General features: G+C 44.2%; 2 protein-coding genes across 5 annotated transcripts in view; one reads left to right on the top strand and one right to left on the bottom strand.

Annotated features, from left to right (window-relative positions):
• SPA17 (sperm autoantigenic protein 17) overlaps positions 1 to 6,266 on the top strand; it is a 138,282-nt gene extending 132,016 nt beyond the window's left edge. For all 3 annotated transcript variants that reach the window (XM_056542047.1, XM_056542049.1, XM_056542048.1), the window contains exon 9: positions 5,749 to 6,266. The gene's annotated coding sequence lies outside the window, so the exon portion shown is untranslated. The remainder of the gene's footprint in view (positions 1 to 5,748) is intronic.
• A 2,560-nt stretch (positions 6,267 to 8,826) lies between these two features.
• VSIG2 (V-set and immunoglobulin domain containing 2) overlaps positions 8,827 to 22,627 on the bottom strand; it is a 53,304-nt gene continuing 39,503 nt past the window's right edge. Inside the window, exons 3-7 of one of the 2 annotated variants that reach the window (XM_056543432.1) lie at positions 15,945 to 16,152; positions 14,429 to 14,581; positions 12,291 to 12,410; positions 10,040 to 10,187; positions 8,827 to 9,049 (exon numbers count right to left, since the gene is read on the bottom strand). In XM_056543432.1, the coding sequence (XP_056399407.1) occupies positions 8,941 to 9,049; positions 10,040 to 10,187; positions 12,291 to 12,410; positions 14,429 to 14,581; positions 15,945 to 16,152 (738 nt within the window). In that variant the 3' untranslated portion in view covers positions 8,827 to 8,940. The remainder of the gene's footprint in view (positions 9,050 to 10,039; positions 10,188 to 12,290; positions 12,411 to 14,428; positions 14,582 to 15,944; positions 16,153 to 22,627) is intronic. The other variant, XM_056543433.1, reaches the window with a different exon arrangement.

The following is a 22,627-nucleotide window of genomic DNA, read 5'->3' as shown; positions in this document are numbered from 1 at the left end:
ATGGGAGATGAGTAACATCCTCCACAGTGACCATCCTCCTATACACTAGATTCTATTATAATCCTTAGTGGTGGGGCTGCTGCTATCTCTATAGGATCAGGATGTATAGTAGTTATACACCTCCCCTCCAGCTCTATCTGTATACTGCTGCTATCTCTATGGGATCAGGATGTATAGTAGTTATACACCTCCCCTCCAGCTCTATCTGTATACTGCTGCTGCTATCTCTATAGGATCAGGATTTACAGTAGTTATACACATCCCCTCCAGCTCTATCTGTATACTGCTGCTATCTCTATGGGATCAGGATGTATAGTAGTTATACACATCCCCTCCAGCTCTATCTGTATACTGCTGCTATCTCTATGGGATCAGGATATATAGCAGATCCCTCCAGCTCTATCTGTATACTGCTGCTGCTATCTCTATAGGATCAGGATGTATAGTAGTTATACACCTCCCCTCCAGCTCTATCTGTATACTGCTGCTATCTCTATGGGATCAGGATGTATAGTAGTTATACACCTCCCCTCCAGCTCTATCTGTATACTGCTGCTATCTCTATAGGATCAGGATATATAGTAGTTATACACCTCCCCTCCAGCTCTATCTGTATACTGCTGCTATCTCTATAGGATCCGGATATATAGTAGTTATACACCTCCCCTCCAGCTCTATCTGTATACTGCTGCTGCTATCTCTATAGGATCAGGATTTACAGTAGTTATACACATCCCCTCCAGCTCTATCTGTATACTGCTGCTATCTCTATAGGATCAGGATTTATAGTAGTTATACACCTCCCCTCCAGCTCTATCTGTATACTGCTGCTATCTCTATAGGATCAGGATTTACAGTAGTTATACACATCCCCTCCAGCTCTATCTGTATACTGCTGCTATCTCTATAGGATCAGGATTTATAGTAGTTATACACCTCCCCTCCAGCTCTATCTGTATACTGCTGCTGCTATCTCTATAGGATCAGGATTTACAGTAGTTATACACCTCCCCTCCAGCTCTATCTGTATACTGCTGCTGCTATCTCTATAGGATCAGGATTTACAGTAGTTATACACCTCCCCTCCAGCTCTATCTGTATACTGCTGCTGCTATCTCTATAGGATCAGGATTTACAGTAGTTATACACCTCCCCTCCAGCTCTATCTGTATACTGCTGCTGCTATCTCTATAGGATCAGGATTTATAGTAGTTATACACCTCCCCTCCAGCTCTATCTGTATACTGCTGCTGCTATCTCTATAGGATCAGGATTTACAGTAGTTATACACCTCCCCTCCAGCTCTATCTGTATACTGCTGCTGCTATCTCTATAGGATCAGGATTTACAGTAGTTATACACCTCCCCTCCAGCTCTATCTGTATACTGCTGCTGCTATCTCTATAGGATCAGGATTTACAGTAGTTATACACCTCCCCTCCAGCTCTATCTGTATACTGCTGCTGCTATCTATATAGGATCAGGATTTACAGTAGTTATACACCTCCCCTCCAGCTCTATCTGTATACTGCTGCTGCTATCTCTATAGGATCAGGATATATAGTAGTTATACACCTCCCCTGCAGCTCTATCTGTATACTGCTGCTGCTATCTCTATGGGATCAGGATATATAGTAGTTATACACCTCCCCTCCAGCTCTATCTGTATACTGCTGCTGCTATCTCTATGGGATCAGGATATATAGTAGTTATACACCTCCCCTCCAGCTCTATCTGTATTCTGCTGCTATCTCTATGGGATCAATATATATAGTAGTTATACACCCCCCCCCCCTCCAGCTCTGTCTGTATACTGCTGCTGCTATCTCTATGGGATCAGGATATACATTAGTTATACATCTCCCCTTCAGCTCTATCTGTATACTGCTGCTGCTATCTCCATGGGATCAGGATATATAGTAGTTATACACCTCCCCTCCCAGCTCTATCTATATATTGCTGCTGCTATCTCTATGGGATCAGGATTTATAGTAGTTCTACACCTCCCCTCCCAGCTCTGTCTGTATACTGCTGCCACTGTCTTCATGGAGTGAGGATATATAGTAGTTATACACTTTCACTGAGGCTGTGTTTACACATTGCATCTTTGCCTTTTTTGGTGCGTCTTTCCAAAAATTGCAGCAAAAGCTGTTTTACTTATCTCAGTTGCACAAATTGCAATTACAACAATTTTGAAAATCGCAGCAAAAACGCGAGCAAAATGCAGTGAAAACGTGTCACAGCCCGAAGACTTAAAATCTTCATAAATCACCTCACTTGTGATTATAGGTCAAATCACTTTCATCTCATGACAATATTTCTCTAAAAATGCAATTTATAGAAAGACACTTATGAGTCTCAGCAGTTTTAGGCCTCTGGTTGCTGGAGCCAGCTGTATAGCCAGGTATATTGCAGTGATAAGACTCCATCCCTCTCCCTGCAAAGCCAGAGAAATCATGGGAAATGTAGGCAGCATGAGAAAATCAAATAAATCATATCAGCTAAAACAGGTAAGCATAATTCGTACACAAGAACCTATACATTATTCCCTAATAATAGCCTATGCTGCACTATATAAGCCAGTGTTTCCCAACCAGGGTACCTCCAGCTGTTGCAAAACTACAACTCCCAGCATACCCGGACAGCCGTTGGCTGTCCGGGCATGCTGGGAGTTGTAGTTTTGCCACAGCTGGAGGCACCCTGGTTGGGAAACACTGATATAAGCCAAAGTTTGCAACTTCTTATTCCAGCAACTGGATTATTTAAAGGGATACTCTGGTGGAAAACGTATTATTATATTATTTTTAAATCAACTGGTGCCAGAAAGTTAAACAGATTTGCAAATTACTTCTATTAAAAAAAAATCTTAATCCTGCCAGTACTTATTAGCTGCTGAATACTACAGAGGAAATTATTTTCTTTTTGGAACACAGAGCTCTTTGCTGACATCATGACCTCAGTGCTCTCTGCTGACATCTCTGTCCATTTTAGGAACTGTCCAGAGCAACATATGTTTTCTATGGGGATTTTCTCCTACTCTGGACAGTTCCTAAAATGGACAGAGATGTCAGCAGAGAGCACTGTGGTCATGATGTCAGCAAAGAGCTCTGTGTTCCAAAAAGAAAATAATTTCCTCTGTAGTATTCAGCAGCTAATAAGTACTGGAAGGATTCATATTTTTTAATAGAAGTAATTTACAAATCTGTTTAACTTTCTGGCACCAGTTGATTAAAAAAAAAAAGTTTTCTACCGGAGTACCCCTTTAATAATACAACGATTGAGCATTCTCTGAATCAGGACCGGCCCTTTAACATATAAAGTTGTCTTCCTTCCCGTTCTCAGTTGCCCCTTTCCCTGCCCCCGCGATTTAATCGCTGCCCCACCACATGTAATGTATCTTGATCATCTAAGATTACAGCCATCACAATAGCTGATTCTCGCTGTCGCCGAGCGCCGTCCCTGCTCTCTGATGGCTCCGTGTCCCAGTTTTGTGCAGATTCTAATGAGGTCATTAATTATCATGGAATTTCTGCGCTTCCCAAGTGGTTGGAAATTCCACTTCCAAATTTAGGTTCTCCCATAGCAACATCATTTAATAGCTTGTTTCCAAGCAGGTTCTTATTCCACAGAGTGCACCCGCGCCTCCCCGTACAGCGACCTGATATCATCTGCTGCAATAACACCTACTGGATATTATACACTTATATCGTGGATATTATACTCTTATTCTGGATGTTTGTACTGTAGCATCATGGGCCTGGTGCTTAGGATTTTGATGGGTCCACAACAAGTGGTCGCAACCCAATAGCTGGGTCATGGCCATTTGTGGGTTGAACTCCATTTACTTACATTTTGTGCGACATGGCATAGGTAGCCAGGTAGTTAGCCATTTAGGTAGGCTGTTTGCTACCCAGCTAGGTAGGTAGCCAGGTAGGTAGGTAGCTGGTTGGGTAGGTTGTAGGTAGATAGTCCCTATAGTCACCATTACCCCTTGATCTGTAAGCCCTCATATTCCGCTGTGGGATTCTCACATCCCCTGCACATATTGGCCCTCATTTACTTAGAAAATCGGGTTGTAAGTCTATCTTGCTTTCTTACCCGACTGCTTTTTTCTCTGGTATTTATTATTATGTCGCATCCTGTTTGTCGCACTGGATTTTGTTGGTTTTGGTTTCCAACTCCTCTGAGTTGTTGGGAAAAATTCCACAACAATTCAACAAATTCGGGTTGGAAACCTTTATAAATACGTGGGAAAGCTCAAAATGTCGGGTTACGCCCCTTTTTGGGGTTTGGGAGAATCCACATTGGGTCCATCGGGAAAAAATGTTGCATCGTGTCGCAGACTGGCGCACGATGTCTGTGACATGGCGCAGACAAAGATGCACCAAAAAAAACTGACAAAAGAGGTCGGGTTTACAATAGTAAATGAGGGCCAATGTCCAGGCCCGCCTTCCCCATGTGCTCAGCCCCAGCACCTGAAGAACATCACCTCAGCCTGATGTCATCCTGCCCACCAGGGACTGTACTGTCTATAGAGCTAACCCAGTCCCTGGCGGGCAGGATGGCATCAGGTGTGTGTGCATATAGTTGAAAGAGGCACTAGTCTGGGCATTTGGGGCAAATGTCCTGCATTCTCCATTAGCGAGTGAGGGCTAGCTGCAGCCGGGCGGTCAGTGGATTAAAAAAAATATATAATAATATATATATATATATATTTTTTTTTTTTGGCTGGGCCTATTTACAGGTAGGGGCCTGGAGCTGCAGCTCTATCAGCCCCCACGTTAATCCGGCCCTATATATATATATACACATACAACTCTGTGATGTCTGCAATGTAATAAGATTGAGATTGTGATGACTGGGTCAGGGTGTCTACAGAGTAGCCGGTCTTGTAGGGTGTTCCAGGTATGTAGTGGTTAGTACCTACCAAAAGTGCAACAAGGAAGGACAACCGGGCACAGGGTCATTAATATGTATGTGGGAGGTAAAGGCTAGCCCGTCAAATCCTACAGAAGAGCTGCTGTAGAGCAAACTGCTGAAAAACCTTCTGCCGGCTATAATAGAAAGGAGTCAGATCACACAGGACATCACAGCTTGTTGTATATGTGGCCCCGCAGACCAGTCATATCATCCCCACGCTGACCCCTGTCCACTGCCAAAAATGTCTACAATGGACACATTAACATCAGAACATGAACAAAAAAAAATTAAAGATGGAAAAAAAATAAACCACCGCCCAAATATTCCCATTATTCTTTAAGGCCATGTTTATGCCCTGTAAAACAAACCAAAAAACTGCCATTAATTGTTTTGCGGCCATTTACGAACTGCAGTTTTTTTTTATCCATTTACATCAGTTTTTACTGTGTTTGAACATGGCCTTCCTAGGAAAGCTTGGTGTCCACCAGTTTGACCAAGAATACAGCTCTCACAAGGCTTGTCACCCAGCTTTCCTAGAGTCCCAGACACAGATATAACTAAATAAAGGCTTATTAGCAATTTATTTCAGTTTTTACTGCATAAACATGGCCTTATATATGTTCCTCAGAAAGCTTGGTGTCCACCAGTATACAGCTCTCACAAGGCTTGCCATCAGGCTTTTCTAGAGTTACAGAAACATATATAACTAAATAACAGTTGAACAGAATATTTGGGGAGGATTACGAGATTCCGGGGGGATATCTAATTTAATAAAGATAAAAAGATCATTTGTTTTCTATTAATAGTTTTTGTTATTGATATTTCCAGACAACCTGAATAAGACACAACCTGGGCCACAAGCAAGAACTCTCTGTGCAGCAAGGTGAACCTTTCACCGCCCACGAGGTGCCCTCCTATAAAGCCCCTCCCCCGAGGAGTGGCCACCCACCCACTGGTCACTGGAAGATTGTGTATGTTGATGCCTATTGTGTTCATGTTTATTGAGTTTTTGTTTATCTTGATTTTAACTTTCATGAAAAAAAAATAAAAAACAAACAAAAAATCAGTCATTCATTGTGGCGTGGTGCGCCCTTTGCTCGCTTGCTCCTGATTTGTGACAGTGTTTGCATGCTAATCCTAGAATGCAGAATATCCCTTTATTTATGAATTTTCTTCCATTTCCTTCAAGCTGCAATAAATAAATCTACAAACACCTACACCCTACTAACCCCCCCCCCCCCCCAATACCACCACTCTGTGACCCACTGACGCTCCCTAATCATGTATTTTGTTATATGTTTTCTCAAATTGGAAAAGAAATTTGAATAAAATCCAAAATGGCTTCATTCTCCCCTCTCTGTGTCATTACTGTATCCGCTACAACAACACATGGTTCCTGGTGTCCCACTAGAACAGGTAGAGAAAATTCTGCCTTGCAGCAACAATATTTTATTCCTTAAGTCTCTTAAACTTTAAGAAATATTGTAAATTCTCAATTTTACTTCTTGTACTGACCGTGAGCTCCTTTACAGCTGAAACTTTACATAAGACATGAGTTAACTTTAGAACTATGAATGCAGCTCTGGGTGTCTAAAGTACAAGACTTGATTATGTAAATGAGTATAAGACTAAGATGTAAAAGGCAAATTTTAATAAAAGACAGCTCCAGGACTTTTTTATTTTTACATTTTTTGGAGAAGTGGGGGGGGGGGGGGATTTGGGTAATATATTGCACATATCAACAACAATCAGATGTTAGTCCTATGTCACACTGTGTCATGATTCAGAATCCTGATGGAGCAACAGTGGAAGAGTGCAGCGGTAAGGGAGAACTGTGGCTGTGATGTGGATATTATTGTTGTGGAGAGAACTGTGGCTGTGAGGTGGATATTATTGTTGTGGGGGGGAGCACTGTGGCTGTTATGTGGATATTATTGTTGTGGAGGGAGAACTGTGGCTGTGATGTGGATATTGTTGTTGTGGGGGGGGAGCACTGTGGCTGTGATGTGGATATTATTGTTGTGGAGGGAGAACTGTGGCTGTTATGTGGATATTATTGTTGTGGAGAGAACTGTGGCTGTGATGTGGATATTATTGTTGTGGAGGGAGAACTGTGGCTGTTATGTGGATATTATTGTTGTGGAGAGAACTGTGGCTGTGAGGTGGATATTGTTGTTGTTGTGGAGGGAGAACTGTGGCTGTGATGCGGATGTTGTTGTTGTGGGGGGAGAACTGTGGCTGTGATGTGGATATTGTTGTTGTGGGGGAGCACTGTGGCTGTGATGTGGATATTATTGTTGTGGAGAGAACTGTAGCTGTGATGTGGATATTATTGTTGTTGTGGAGGGAGAACTGTGGCTGTGATGTTGATATTATTGTTGTGGAGGGAGAACTTTGGCTGTGATATGGATATTATTGTTGTGGAGGGAGAACTGTGGCTGTGATGTGGATATTATTGTTGTGGAGGGAGAACTGTGGCTGTGATGTGGATATTGTTGTTGTGTGGGGAGCACTGTGGCTGTTATGTGGATATTATTGTTGTGGAGGGAGAACTGTGGCTGTGATGTGGATATTATTGTTGTGGAGGGAGAACTATGGCTGTTATGTGGATATTGTTGTTGTGGGGGGGGAGCACTGTGACTGATGTGGATATTGTTGTGGATGGAGAACTGTGGTTGTTAGGTGGATATTATAGTTGTGGAGAGAACTGTGGCTGTGATGTGGATATTATTGTTGTGGAGGGAGAACTGTGGCTGTGATGTGGATATTATTGTTGTGGAGGGAGAACTGTGGCTGTGATGTGGATATTGTTGTTGTGGGGGAGCACTGTGGCTGTGATGTGGATATTATTGTTGTGGAGGGAGAACTGTGGCTGTGATGTGGATATTATTGCTGTGGAGGGAGAACTGTGGCTGTGATGTGGATATTGTTGTGGAGGGAGAACTGTGGCTGTGATGTGGATATTATTGCTGTGGAGGGAGAACTGTGGCTGTGATGTGGATATTATTGCTGTGGAGGGAGAACTGTGGCTGTGATGTGGATATTATTGTTGTGGAGGGAGAACTGTGGCTGTGATGGGGATAATATTGTTGTGGAGTGAGAACTGTGGCTGTGATGGGGATATTATTGCTGTGGAGGGAGAACTGTGGCTGTGATGAGGATATTATTGCTGTGGAGGGAGAACTGTGGCTGTGATGTGGATATTATTGCTGTAGAGGGAGAACTGTGGCTGTGATGTGGATATTGTTCTTGTGGGGGGGGACTTTAGCTGTGATGTGGACATTATTGTTGTGGGGGGAGAACTGTGGCTGTGATATAGAAGTTATTATTATGGTGGGTAGACTTTGGGGTCACTATGAGGACCTTGAATATGATGTCGGGAGTTTATATACAAATTGTATATGTGCACCACACTAACCTTTCCCTTTGTGTATATGGCACCTCCAGCTCCATAAGGTGAAGGGGGCAATTACTTTTCTATCCACCTGGAAGCAGTTGAGATTTTTGACCCCTCATAGGTTCTACCCCACCCTGGTAATGTCATCATAACCCTATAGGTCCTTCACACCAGACACTAGTCACTGATGTCTGCTCGTCTGTTAGACTATGTGTAGGGATTGTAGTGTAGAACCATCTCCAGTAAACTGTGAGCTCTGCGGGCAAATTAACCCTTCAAAGCACCAATGTAAATCAGAAGAAGATACAATGTAATCACGTAATGTACAGCATCTCATACAAATAGGAGGCACATAGGATAATACATCACCCTCTGTATCAGTGGTCTCAAACTGTGGCCCTCCAGATGTTGCAAAACTTCAACTCTCAGCATGCCCGGACAGCCAACGGCTGTCCGGGCATGCTGAGAGTTGAAGTTTTGCAACATCTGGAGGGCCACAGTTTGAGACCACTGATCTATATACAGCAGATTCCTTGTATCATGTGGCTGCAGGATCTTGGGGTGGTACCCCGGTGCTGCCAGATCCCCATACATGTCATCCTTTCTCATCACTTCTTTATACACTACACGACCCGCGCCCGGTTCTCGCTTCTGTCTCGAGATCCTTGGGAATGATGAGAGTCCCTGGAGCGCCTCTGCTCGTCACCCATCATTGGAGACACTGCGTCTTCCCTGGGAGAATAAAGAGTAGAAAATGTGTCACGTCCTGGAAACAACAACATCGGAGGGAAAACAGGGAGGAATAACAAGCGGTGAGAGAATAGAATGCACAGTCCTTAAAGGCATACTTCAGGGAAATATATTTATATATATAAAAAAAAAATCTCCAAAGCCACCACACTACCTGGATATGTTCCCTGTAAACCATCCTGCCTGATATGCATGGCTCCTGTGGCCCCTGTTGTCTTCTCTGGCTGCTTGATATTCTTTGTCATCCTTCCCTTACCCTTGACTACATCTCCCAGCAATCATTCTTGCTCTCTCAGAGCAGCCCCCACCCACTTCCTCTGAGCAGCAGAGAAAGATTCAGTGTCTGATTGGCTGAGGCTGCACACACCTCCCAGTTCTCAGCACTAAAGAGAGCATGACTCATCAGTGCAGGGCAGAAACCATGTGGTCTGTATCTCTCAGGAGTGTGGGGGCTGCTTTCAGAGAGGGATTTGGACAGAGACAGAGTGAATGGCTGGATGATGTCATTCCCTCACTTCATGCATGTAAGTGACAACCAAATAGGGGAAACTGATCTATATAGGTAATGAATGATATTTAGACAATTAAATATGCTGATGAGAGGGAAGGGATGGACTATGGGGTTAAAGGGAACCTGTCAGACCCCCTAAAACCTGTCCCTGTTAGTCAACGTTTAATATGCTAACGCTGTATGGAAAGGACAAGTGAAGAGTCATGGGGGCGGGGCAACAATTGGGAGGAGTCCTGCAGTCCAGCCTGCAAACCCAAACCTCTGGCTTGATTGACACCCCCTCATTGCTCTATGTTACGTATTACGACATGGTGTAGTTTAGGGGGATCCAATGACTTTACAGGCTTCTGACCAGCAAATCTGCCTAGTACAGAAAGATCACAAGCTCTCAAATTGCTCCATAACTAGAAAGGGTTAATGCTGTGGAACAGATAAAGCAGACACCAGTGAGCAGTACCAACCTGATCTCATTCCCTGGGTGATCAGATTTTGCAGTTTCCTTTCTTCTATTTCGATAACAGAACAAATAAAGTAGAATGGCAGCGATCAGGATGAGAGCCAGGAGAACCCCGATCACCGCTCCGGCCACCACCCCGGCCTCAGACGCACCTAAAAACAGCCATGAAGAATTGTATAGATAAAAGGATACTCAGAATATAAAGAGAGGAGGTACTGTGCTGTGCCCATATATACAGAATAAAAGCAGATATTGAGAATTACACCCTATATACAGGACAGGAGAAGTGATACTGTGCAGAGTATACAAAGCAATAGAAGTGGTGCTGTGCTGTACCCATATTTACAGAATAAGAGCAGATAATGCAAATGACATCAAGTAGTTCTGTGCAGTGTATATAAACAGAGCAGATACTGAGGATCACAACCTGCTGTATACAAGAGAGGAGAAGTAGAAGAAGTGGTTATGTGCAGAATTATACTGAGCATACAAAACAAGAGAAGTGGTACTGTGCAGTGTCTGTGTATATAAGAGCAGATACAGACAATTACATCCACCATACAGGACAGGAGAAGTGGTACTGTGCAGTGTCCGTATCTACAGAATTAGATCTGATAATGAGAATTACACCCAGAGAAGTGGTTTAGTGGAGAATTATACTGAGCATACAAAGCAAGATAGGTGGTACTGTGCAGTGTGTATATATACAGAATAAAGGCTAAAAATGAGGATCATACAGGATGGGAGAAGTGGTACAGTGCAGTGTGTGTATATATACAGAATAAGAGCAGAGAATGAGAATTACAATTAGAGAGGTGGTACTGTGCAGTGCCTAAATATACAGAACAAGGGCTAATAATGAGGATTACACCCAGAGAAGTGGTACTGTGCAGTGTCTATATATACAGAATAAGGGCTAATAATGAGCATACAGGACGGGAGAAGTGGTACTGTGCAGTGTCTATATATACAGAATAAAGGCTAATAATGAGCATACAGGACAGGAGAAGTGGTACTGTGCAGTGGTTCCCTCCTGTGTTATATTGTTGTTTGTCTCCTCCGCAGATTCTTAGATATAATAATCTCTATGATAAACACAATCTAAATATTGACACTGATGAATGATGAAGCGTCGTTTTTATGACTGGTTGTCAGCGCCAAACCTATCATCTTCTATTGTGTGATCACTTTCCCTGTGTACCGGCATCACATACCATGGATATAGCAGAGCTGAAGGAGTATAGTGTGGGTGCAGTGAGGCTGCACAGTGCAGAGTATAGTGTGGGTGCAGTGAGGCTGCACAGTGAAGAGTATAGTGTGGGTGCAGTGAGGCTGAACAGTGCAGAGTATAATGTGGGTGCACTAAGGCTGCACAGTTCAGAGTATAGTGTGGGTGCAGTGAAGTTGCACAGTGCAGAGTATAGTGTGGGTGCAGTTAGGCTGCACAGTGCAGAGTATAATGTGGGTGCCGTAAGGCTGCCCAGTGCAGAGTATAATGTGGGTGCCGTAAGGCTGCACAGTGCAGAGTATAGTGTGGGTGCAGTGAGGTTGCACAGTGCAGAGTATAGTGTGGGTGCAGTGAGGCTGCACAGTGCAGAGTACAGTGTGGGGGCAGTGAGGTTGCACAGTGAAGAGTATAGTGTGGGGGCAGTGAGGTTGAACAGTGAAGAGTATAGTGTGGGTGCTGTGAGGTTGCACAGTGAAGAGTATAGTGTGGGTGCTGTGAGGTTGCACAGTGAAGAGTATAGTGTGGGTGCTGTGAGGTTGCACAGTGAAGAGTATAGTGTGGGTGCTGTGAGGTTGCACAGTGCAGAGTATAGTGTGGGTGCAGTGAGGTTGCACAGTGCAGAGTATAGTGTGGGTGCAGTGAGGTTGCACAGTGCAGAGTATAGTGTGGGTGCTGTGAGGTTGCACAGTGCAGAGTATAGTGTGGGTGCTGTGAGGTTGCACAGTGCAGAGTATAGTGTGGGTGCTGTGAGGTTGCACAGTGAAGAGTATAGTGTGGGTGCTGTGAGGTTGCACAGTGAAGAGTATAGTGTGGGTGCAGTGAGGCTGCACAGTGCAGAGTATAATGTGGGTGCACTAAGGCTGCACAGTTCAGAGTATAGTGTGGGTGCAGTGAGGTTGCACAGTGAAGAGTATAGTGTGGGTGCTGTGAGGTTGCACAGTGCAGAGTATAGTGTGGGTGCAGTGAGGTTGCACCGTGAAGAGTATAGTGTGGGTGCTGTGAGGTTGCACAGTGCAGAGTACAGTACCTGATACCGATATTGTCACTTCACACGTGGCTTTTCCCATTTCATTGGAGGCCGTGCAGAGGTAAGTGCCGGACATTGGTGCTGACAGGTTAGTGAGCAGAAGGGATCCTGTTACCTCATCTATGGGAAGGAAGCCGAATGGCTGTGGTGAACATGGGGAGTTATAGTGAGGGGGTTCATTATGGGGGAACTAGTCCCTGATATGTCACGTGGCTCAAGTGGTGTAACCCTGTGACCCTCAATGAACCCCACAATGTCCTTTTCATATGAAGCTTTCCCCTTATACAAAGCCCAGGAAAAACATCCAGGGATTAAGTATATCCAAGTGAACTCCTGAAGATCCGTACAAGTACGTTGGGTGTTACTTGGATTTGGTGGGGACAAGTATGGTGGTAAAGGGGGAAATGAGTGGGGGAAAAAATACCGTCAAATACCGTGGAACCGCCACAAGTTTGAAAAATACTGTGATACACATTTTTGGTCATACCACCCAGCACTACTGTCCAGAGTAGGAACAAATCCCCATAGCAAATCTCTCCTGCTCTGGACAGTTCCTGACATGGACAGAGGTGTCAGCAGAGAGCACTGTGGTCAGACAGAAAATAAATTAAAAAAAGAAAAGAACTTCCTCTGCAGCATACAGCAGCTGATAAGTACTGGAAGGATAAAGATTTCTTTTTCAAAAAGTAATTTACAAATCTGTTTAACTTGCTGGCACCGTTGATAAAAATGTTTTTTTTTCCCACCGGAGTACCCCTTTAAGAAACTCAGTGTATGCATGTTTTACCAAACAAACACCCATTCAATGTAAAAACACACTTATATAGGCCTTAAAGGGTACTCCAAACATATTGTTCAGAACACTCGGAGCCAGAGGCGGTGATCGTGATGTCACGGCCACGCCCCCTTCATTCATGTCAATGGGTGGGGCATGTCAACTGACACTCCCTCTCCCATAAACATGAATGGAGGGGACGTGGTGTGACGTCATGAGGGGGTGTGGCCAGGACGTCTGGACCACTGCCGCAGGAATCCAGCGTTAGTTTAGAATGCCGGGTGCTGCAGCAGATCAGGGGGGTCCCCAGCAGCGGGACCTCCACAATCAGACATCGTATAGGGGATAAGATATCAAGCAGCGGAGAACCCCTTTAAGCACTTACAACACATCTTTTACTGTCCAGCAAACCTTATAATACTTCAACCACCCGAGTAAGTTCGGCATAGCAGCTGGTGCAGTTTGCTCTGGACCACCACAATGTAACAACTTCTTCTCCTGAAATACTCTGTGCTGTAACACTCAGTCTGCTGGAGAATCTGCTCCCCCAGCTATGTGTGGTGGCCCAGTACAGGAGTTGCACCCCTGTACCCTTGCTGTCCTGTCTGGCGGATTCTATTGCAGTGTCCCCTGAGTCCCCCCTTAAAGGGATACTCTGGCGGAAAACTTTTTTTTTTAAATGAACTGGTGCCAGAAAGTTAAACAGTTTTGTAAATAACTTCTATTAAAAAATCTTAATCCTTTTAGTACTTTTTAGCAGCTGTATGCTACAGAAGAAATTCTTTACTTTTTCAATTTATTTTTTGTCTTGTCCACAGTGCTCTCTGCTGACACCTGATGTCTGTATCAGGAACTGTCCAGAGCAGGAGAAAATCCCCATAGCAAACCTATGCTGCTCTGGACAGTTCCTGACACGGACAGAGGTGTCAGCAGAGACCCCGTGCAGTGACAGGAGTAGATGCAGCCTCACTGCACCAATCCCCGGCAGGGTAAGTGAACTTGCGGGCGGTTGTGGAGGTGATCAGGGGCGGGGGGGGGGGGGTGTTATGGGGTTAGCTTGCACAGGGCGCCTGAACACCTAAGCATAAGGGGTTAATGCCATCTGCCCCCCATCACACCCTCACCACATATGTCAGTTTGCCATCTCCCATACGATCAGCACGTCCCTCTCCTGAAATGCTCTGTGCTTCTGGGAATTCTATGCCCCTGTAACTCTGTGATCTTCCTGCTGCTTCCTCTTAATCTGGGACCTCCATTAAGTCACTTAGGTAAGTATTCTATCATAATGCTATATCACTTATACCACTATATTAGTATAATACTCCCACCGTATTTCCTTCCTGTCATATTTAGAGCTTCTTACTTTCCAGAATTCCTGGCAGTAGAGCAGTTTTTGTGCCCACCATGGTCCATCCGTAGACGGGCGTGGGGTTTCCAGTGGAAGAGCAGCTCAGGGTGATGTCGTGTCCCGTGATGGCGTTTCCATTAGCATGACAAGACGGAGAAGTTGGAGGAACTGGAAAAAAAAAAAAAAAAAAAAGCCAAGAGTTCTATTTATGTCCTGAAGAGGGGGGCCCTAAAGTTTCTGATTTAACGGGATAATCTATGGAAGCTACTGAAGTGGTCAATCCTGCCACATCCACCATCCTGGAACAGGTGACCCTGCTTGTTGCCCTCATCCCTTCCAACCCCTTGTAGAAGAGGAGGAAGAGGTCATCTGTGGGTCTTCAAAAAGCAGACCAGGCTTTGGCTATGGGGCTCTTGGTGAGAGGAGGCCGAGGCCTAGCTGGTCCCATCAACTTTGGTATTTATTGGTGGGAACCTGAGTGGGACCTATACCTCCAGGAAAACTGCATTGGGGGGGGGGACAGGATCAAAATTGAGTGGAGGGGAGTGGACCAAATTTGAGCTGTAAAGACTATTCCATCTGTCTGCCTCAGTAAAGCTGCTGTTGTTCCGTAACTTGGCGTCGGAGTCATTATTTTCCCCTGTGCCTAGCCCAGGATCCAGCGGCCATACCTCGGGTGGTATAGAGGTAAAACTATACCCTGGCGTCACGAACATAAGGGGTTAATGCCATCTGCCCCCCATCACACCCTCACCACATATTGGTCACTCTTGGTGAGAGGAGGCCGAGGCCTAGCTGGTCCCATCAACTTTGGTATTTATTGGTGGGAACCTGAGTGGGACCTACACCTCCAGGAAAACTGCATTGGGGGGAGGGGAACAGGATCAAAATTGAGTGGAGGGGAAAACAAATGCCAGACTCTACCCCGAGCACCATATGCATTCACTGCATGATCTTTTCTATGGGGCTCCCTCCCCTATATGTTTATGGCTGCCTTTAAAGGGTAACTCATTAAAACAAATTTTTGCTATTGCACTCCTTATGGTAAAAAAAAATATATATTTCTAATATACTTTGTTAAAAAAAATGAAGTTTTCTATGTTTTATTTGTGCTTAAAAAAAAAAGCTCAAGAGCACATTTCCCCCCATCTCATACACAGACTTAGGACCGAAGTCCAAACACAGAAAGTGCAGCCTGGAGTGCTGAGTGGGGGGGGAGGGGTGTCCAGCCTCATCCAATCACAGCTCCTCTCACACTTAACTGCCATATGCTGTTGGTTGGACACCCCCCCCCCCCTCACTTTCTGTGTTTGGGCTTCAGTCCTAAGTCTGTGAATAAGATGGGGGGGGGGGGGGGGAATATGCTCTTGAGCTTTTTTTAAGCACAAATAAAACATAGAAAACTTCATTTTTTTTAAACAAAGTATATTAGAAATATTTTTTATTTACTATAAGGACTGCAATAGCAAAAATTAGTTTTAATGAGAGTTACCCTTTAATTCTAAATCTTGTAGAGAGGGGACCATCTCACCGAGGACCGAGAGCTGTATGATCCCGGATCCGCTGCCGCTGAAATCAGGAGGATTATTCACTTCACACACATAGGTCCCATTGTCCAGCGAAGAGATATCGGTCAGCTGAATGGAGGCGGCCCCCGAGGTCGGGGTGTGGTGGACGGCGGTCAGTCGGTCGGCCTGGGACCCGGGTTTATATGTCGTTCCATCAGAATAGTAATAAATCTGGAAACCAGAAGAGGAAGCCAATGATTATAATGTAAAGGTAACAAAATGTAGTATAATATACTGCAATATAATGGGAGGTAATAGAATGTAACATCACGTAGAGCAGTGGTCTTCAACCTGCGGACCTCCAGATGTTGCAAAACCATAACTCCCAGCATGCCCGGACAGCCAACGGCTGTCCGGGCATGCTGGGAGTTGTAGTTTTGCAACATCTGGAGGTCCGCAGGTTTAAAGGGGTTATCCAGGAAAAAAACTTTTTATATATATCAACTGGCTCCAGAAAGTTAAACAGATTTGTAAATTACTTCTATTAAAAAAAAAAATCTTAATCCTTTCAGTACTTATGAGCTGCTGAGGTTGAGTTGTTATTTTCTGTCTAAGTGCTCTCTGATGACACGTGACTCGGGAACTGTCCAGAGTAGAAGCAAATCCCCATAGAAAAAACCTCTTCTACTCTGTGCAGTTCCCGAGACAAGCAGAGATGTCAGCAGAGAGCACTGTTGCCAGACAGAAAAGAACAACTCAACTTCAGCAGCTGATAATTATTGAAAGGAGTAAGATTTTTTTTAATAGAAGTAATTTACAAATCTGTAACTTTCTGGAGCCAGTTGATTTAAAAAAAAAAAAAAAAAAAAAAAAAAAAAAAAAATTTCCTGGAATACCCCTTTAAGACCACTGATATAGAGTGACAAAAATATAGGAAAATTTGATAACATTTCCCTAAGGCCAAGAAAACATATACCTCACCAATACACCTCCGCAACTGTTCACACCTGACAGGATGGGGTCAGAACTTGGCCCCAATGCAAAATCTTCAACAGGGCCCCTTGTCTATCATATGTTATTTATAATACTGGTATCTTATGGGGCCCCCCTTAGGCACCAGGGCCAAATGCGACTGCGACCTCTGCGCCCCCTATAGTTACGTCCCTGTGCTTCAGCCAAATTCAGTTTATTCCTTATTGTTACACTGTGTCTGGACTCTCTCGCATGTTGCATTTTACATCAACAGATAAATCCCCAAACACCTTAAAGGGGTACTCCACCGGAAAACATTATTATTTTTTTTTTTTTTTAAATCAACTGGTGCCAGAAAGTTAAACAGATTAGTAAATGATTTCTATAAAAAAAAAATCCCAATCCTTCCAGTACGTATCAGCTTCTGTATGCTCCACAGGAAGTTGTGTAGTTCATTTTTTTGCATGACCACATTGCTCTCTGCTGCCACCTCTGTCCATGTCAGGAACTGTCCAGAGTAGGAGGAAATCCCCATAGAAAAACCTCTCTTGCTCTGGACACTTCCTGACATGGACAGAGGTGTCAGCAGAGAGCACTGTGGTCAGGCAGAAAGGAAATTCAATAAGAAAAGAACTTCCTTTGGAGCATACAGCAGCTGCTAAGTACTGGAAGGATTGGGATTTTTTTTTAATAGAAGTAATTTACAAATCTGAATTCAGGTAGAAAAAACAGACATGGTTGCACATCCACAAATTGTATTTTGATCTACTTGCTTCTTAGCATAAATTCAAAAACTAACAGGTTGTTAATATACATTTTGATCAAAAAGTACAAGCCCACTCGCCACGTCAAGGCCACCTATTTAGAGTGGGTCCCTAACGTCCCTAGCATAAAATGGCGTAGCACTGGGTGGCAACCACCACCGCCGCAACACCAGTGCCCACGGGGGGGGGGGGGGGGGAACGACCCACTGGCAGAGCGGCCCCAATGCCACTCAAACCAATCCCTGGGCCGCGCCCCCCACAGACACGGCGCCACGGCAGCAATGGACGCCGCACAGCAACACACTAGTGTGAACAAGGTGTAATGGCTTATGTATAAGCAAGAGTGGGCTACACTTTCAATTCAATAAATTCCAGCACTCACGGTTAGATGATTCATTTTCTTTTATTCCTTATTCCAGATCTTTTCTGTAGTACAAAACAGTAGTAGAAGATAGGATGTCGGACACATCCAGTACAGCAGAGGTCTTGGTTCACTACCTGGGAGCCATCAGGGTCAGGACGTGACGTTTCGGGGGACCTCCCCCTTACTCATGTGTACTAGACCCTGGATATCGGAAGGAAGATATAGGAGTCTCACACCTGTATAGAATTCAATTAGTACCAACAAGGTAAAACTAGTATTTTATTTCTCTGTGTATAGTGTCCAAAGGGACTGATATTTAATAAAATGACATTATGTGAGACTATTAATCATTACCGCCGACATTAGAAGTAAATATTTAAAAAAAAAAGCTTTATAACTACAGACTTCATTTAAAGGGGTATTCCGCCCCTAGACATCTTATCCCCTATCCAAAGGACAGGGGATAAGATGTCAGATTGCCGCAGTCCCGCTGCTGGGGAGCCCTGGGATCCCGCTGCGGCACCGCGCTCTCATTACAGCACAGAGCGAGTTCGCTCTGCACGTAATGACGGGCAATACAGGGGCCGGAGCATCGTTACGTCACGGCTCCGCCCCTCGTGACATCACGGCTCGCCCTTTTCAATACAAGTCTATGGGAGGGGGCACGGTGGTCCTCACGCCCCCTCCCATAGACTTGCATTAAGGGGACGGGCCGTGATGTCACAAGGGGCGGAGCCATGACGTCACGCTGCTCCGTCCCCCGTATCGACCGTCATTACACACAGAGCGAACTCGCTCTCTGCTGTAATGAGAGCCCGGTACCGCAACGGGGAGCCCAGGGCTCCCCAGCAGCGGGACCGTGGCGATCTGACATCTTATCCCCTATCCTTTGGATAGGGGATAAGATGTCTAGGGGCAGAGTACCCCTTTAAGCCTAATGGGGAAGTCGTTTCCATAAGGGTAATCCAATAGGCTTCTTGAGATATCGCCTCGTATTATTTTATTACCAATAGTCTTTCCTCTGCTATGTACAAACATGTTTTTTTTTCCATATTTAGTTTAGTTTTAATATTCCCCAGTATTTATTAATTGTTCTTTTAATTAAATTGGTATGTCTATCATATGCACCAATGTACATTACTCTCTCAATCTTCTTTTTTTATTTTTCTCTCGTTTCATAAGTAAATCTGTTCTGTCCAATGTAGATACTTCATTTTCTATCTTTTTTAATTCTTTTCTAGAATAACCTCTATTTTCAAATTATTTTCTAATGATGTTTTTATTTCTTTCATATTCTTCTTTTTTTTATTAATTATTCTTTTTGCCCTGATATATTGACTATTAGGTAGACCTCGAAACATACTAGGATTATGAAAGCTATTTTTATGTAACATGTTACTTTTATCCGTATTTTTTACATATAATGTAGTATCAAATGATTTTTCCATTTTTCGTGACTTCTACATCTAGGAATTGAATTTTATTAAGATTATATGTAATAGTAAATTTAATCGTAGGATGTACCGTATTCAAATTATGTACAAACTCGAGGAGAGATTCCTCTGTCCCCCCCCCCCCCCCCTGCCCAGAGCATGAAGACGTCATCCATATAACGTAACCACGTCAGTGGGGTCTCCATGTCTGAGGAGGAAAAGACAAACCTCTCCTCGAATGCATGCATGAAAATATTTGCCAGACTTGGGGCGACGGGAGACCCCATCGCAGTCCCGCCTACTTGTCAGAAAAACTTTGTCAAAACGGAAGTAATTTCTATGCAGGAAGAAATCCAAAATATTCATCAAAAATGAAATCATTTGATTACTTAGATTTTTGTTTTTACAAAGGACCTCATGTATACATTCTGCACCTTCTATTTGAGGGATATTAGTATATAAACTTTGTACGTCCATTGTACATAAAAATTTAAAATTTGTGGCATCAATGGCGTTAAGACATTGTAAAAAATGAGTAGTATCTTGAAGACAGCGATCTAACTTTTTTACCTCAGGTTGGAGGAAACTATCCACAAGGATCGCGAGCGGCTCCCACAGGGAGCCCGTAACGGAAACGATCGGGCGCCCCGGGGGGCGGTCGCGATCCTTGTGGTTTTTTGGGAGGAGATATAGAACTGGGACACGAGGAAAATCCACCAACAAACTATTGTACATTCTTTTGGAAATAATACCATTATCAAGGGAATGACCAATAAATGTATTGATATCTATTTTTAATCTAGACGTGGGATCCTCTTTCACTAATTCATAAACACTTGTATCGTCTGTTTGTTAGCCTCGAGTATATAATCTTCCCTTCGCATTAATACGATGGCCCCTCCCTTGTCAGCACGTTTGATGACAAGGGAGGGGTTGTCTTGTAAATTTTTTAATGCAATTTTTCTTCTTTTGAAACATTGGAATGAAATTTTCCTACATTATTCCATTTTTCACTTACCGTATTTTTCGCCCTATAGGACGCAGCGGCGTATAAGACGTACCTTATTTTTAGGTGCAAAATCTAAAAAATTAAAGATTTTGAAGCCAATAGTGGTTTGGCTTGGCTGTCCGGGCATGCTGGGAGTTGTAGTTTTGCAACATCTGGAGGTCCGCAGATTGAAGACCACTGCATAGGAGGTAATACTCACGTGTCCTCGCCGCTCCGGACCCGTCACCGCTGCCCTGGATGTCGCTCCATCGCTGTCGCCGTGTCCCTGTCGCTCCGGAACGTCTCTGCTGCCGGCCGGGCATCCTCACTCTCTGTCGCCACCATCACGTCGTTACGCACGCCGACGCACGTACGCGATGACGTGATGACGAGGAAGGAGAGCGCCGGCCATACAGGGGATCCCTGAACGGAGAAGACACCGAGGAGGCAGGTAAGGTCCCTCCCGGTGTCCTGTAAGCCCTAACCCGGCTATTCAGTCGGGCTGTTCGGGACCGCCGCGGTGAAATCACGGCGGTCCCGAACAGCCCGACTGAACAGCCGGGTTAGTGTCACTTTCCCTTCAGACGCGGCGGTCAGCTTTGATAGCCACGTCTGAAGGGTTAATACAGGGCATCACCGCGATCGGTGATGTCCTGTATTAGCCGCAGGTCCCGGCCGTTGATGGCCTCAGGGACCGCCGCGATAGGTGTGTATTCGCCGTATAAGACGCACCGACTTTTTCCCCCCAGTTTTGGGGAAGAAAAAGTGCGTCTTATACGGCGAAAAATACGGTACTTCTGCAATGACTATTTGTGAAAATGCATTTGCACTATTAGAGACTACTTCGGGTATAAATGTGGATTTTTTTCTGAGAGAATCTGGAATTGTTTGTAATGGTATTTCAGCCCGAGAAGAAGCTCGTTATCGTGTCTCATTATCGTGCAGAAACATTTTCATTTTGATATTTCTATTCAGTTTAAACATTTCAACTTTGAAATCCAAAATGTCCTTATCATCATGAGATACGACAAATCCTAAACCTTTGTTGAGAATCATTTTTTCATGTTCGGTGAGAACGTGATCAGAAATGTTCACTATTAAATCATCATCTTTTTTTAATTCATTTTTTTAAGTTATTTTATTTTACGACTTCCCCATCAGGCTTAAATGAAGTCTGTAGTTCTAAAGCTTTTTTTGTAAAATATTTACTTCTAATGTCGGCGGTAATGATTAATAGTCTCACATAATGTCATTTTATTAAATATCAGTCCCTTTGGACACTATACACAGAGAAATAAAATACTAGTTTTACCTTGTTGGTACTAATTGAATTCTATACAGGTGTGAGACTCCTATATCTTCCTTCCGATATCCAGGATCTAGTACGCATGAGTAAGGGGGAGGTCCCCCGAAACGTCACGTCCTGACCCTGATGGCTCCCAGGTAGTGAACCAAGACCTCTGCTATACTGGATGTGTCCGACATCCTATCTTCTACTACTGTTTTGTACTACAGAAAAGATCCGAAATAAGGAATAAAAGAAAATAAAAGGAAGAAAAAATGAATCATCTAATTTCTGCTGGAATTTTCACACAGTCTACACAGAGACTCTTTCTTTGAAGGTGTAAAAGTTCACTTTATTTACAAATCTGGTTAACTTTTTGGCACCAGTTGATTAAAGTTACCCTTTAAAGGGCGACTCCGCTGCCCCAGCGTTGGGAACATTTTGGTCTGAACGATTGGAGCCGGCGGCGGAGGGTGTGACATCATGGAAACGGCCCTCATGATGTCACGCCATACCCTCTCAATGCAAGTCTATGGGAGGGGGCGTGGCAGCTGCCACGCCCCCTGCCATAGACTTGCATTGAGAGGGCGTGGCGTCACAAGGCCCGTGGCCATGATGTCACGACCCCCCTCAGCTCTGACTGAACGCCGGGTTCTGCACCGAGATCACATGGGCGGGAGATTTATCAAAACCCGTCCAAAGGAAAAGTTGCTGAGTTGCCCATAGCAACCAATCAGATCACTGCTTTCATTTTGCAGAGGCCTTGTTAAAAATGAAAGAAGCCATCTGATTGGTTGCTATGGGCAACTCAGCAACTTTTCCCTCGGCACAGGTTTTGATAAATCTCCCCCATGGTCCCAGCTGTGGGACTCCCGCGATCAGACATCTTTTCTCCTATCC

The sequence above is a fragment of the Hyla sarda genome, chromosome 10, assembly GCF_029499605.1.
Source record: "Hyla sarda isolate aHylSar1 chromosome 10, aHylSar1.hap1, whole genome shotgun sequence".
NCBI lineage: Eukaryota > Metazoa > Chordata > Amphibia > Anura > Hylidae > Hyla > Hyla sarda.
Note: the sequence above shows the minus strand (reverse complement) of the source record. Positions and strands in the feature narration are given on the sequence as shown.